Consider the following 292-nt stretch of genomic DNA (forward strand, 5'->3'; position numbering starts at 1 on the left):
CGGTCTGTCGGCCAGCTCTGCTTCAGACTCGAATACACTCGACCAGCCGAACAACCGGTGGCAAGTGAACAAGTCCTCAACACAACTAAGCCAAGCATACACTGCACGCTTGAAACCTCAGCCCGATCGGCCCAGCCCTTAGAGCCAATCCTTGTTCCGAAGTTACGGATCCGTTTTGCCGACTTCCCTTACCTACATTATTCTATCGGCCAGAGGCTATTCACCTTGGAGACCTGCTGCGGATATCAGTACGACCAAGTACGAGATTTACCAGGCGTCGCTCGGATTTTCA

At 52.7% G+C, this 292-nt stretch overlaps 1 protein-coding gene across 1 annotated transcript; it reads left to right on the forward strand.

Moving 5' to 3' along the window:
* Window positions 1-121: 121 nt before the first annotated feature.
* Window positions 122-256, forward strand: Tsp_14443 (conserved hypothetical protein; the record flags this gene model as incomplete). The annotated part of the gene is made up of 1 exon (XM_003368293.1): window positions 122-256. A coding segment is annotated over one exon (135 nt), but the record flags the coding sequence as incomplete, so codon positions are not given.
* Between the last annotated feature and the right edge of the window lie 36 nt (window positions 257-292).

The sequence above is a fragment of the Trichinella spiralis genome, assembly GCF_000181795.1.
Source record: "Trichinella spiralis strain ISS 195 chromosome Unknown Scfld2734, whole genome shotgun sequence".
In the NCBI taxonomy this organism is placed as follows: domain Eukaryota; kingdom Metazoa; phylum Nematoda; class Enoplea; order Trichinellida; family Trichinellidae; genus Trichinella; species Trichinella spiralis.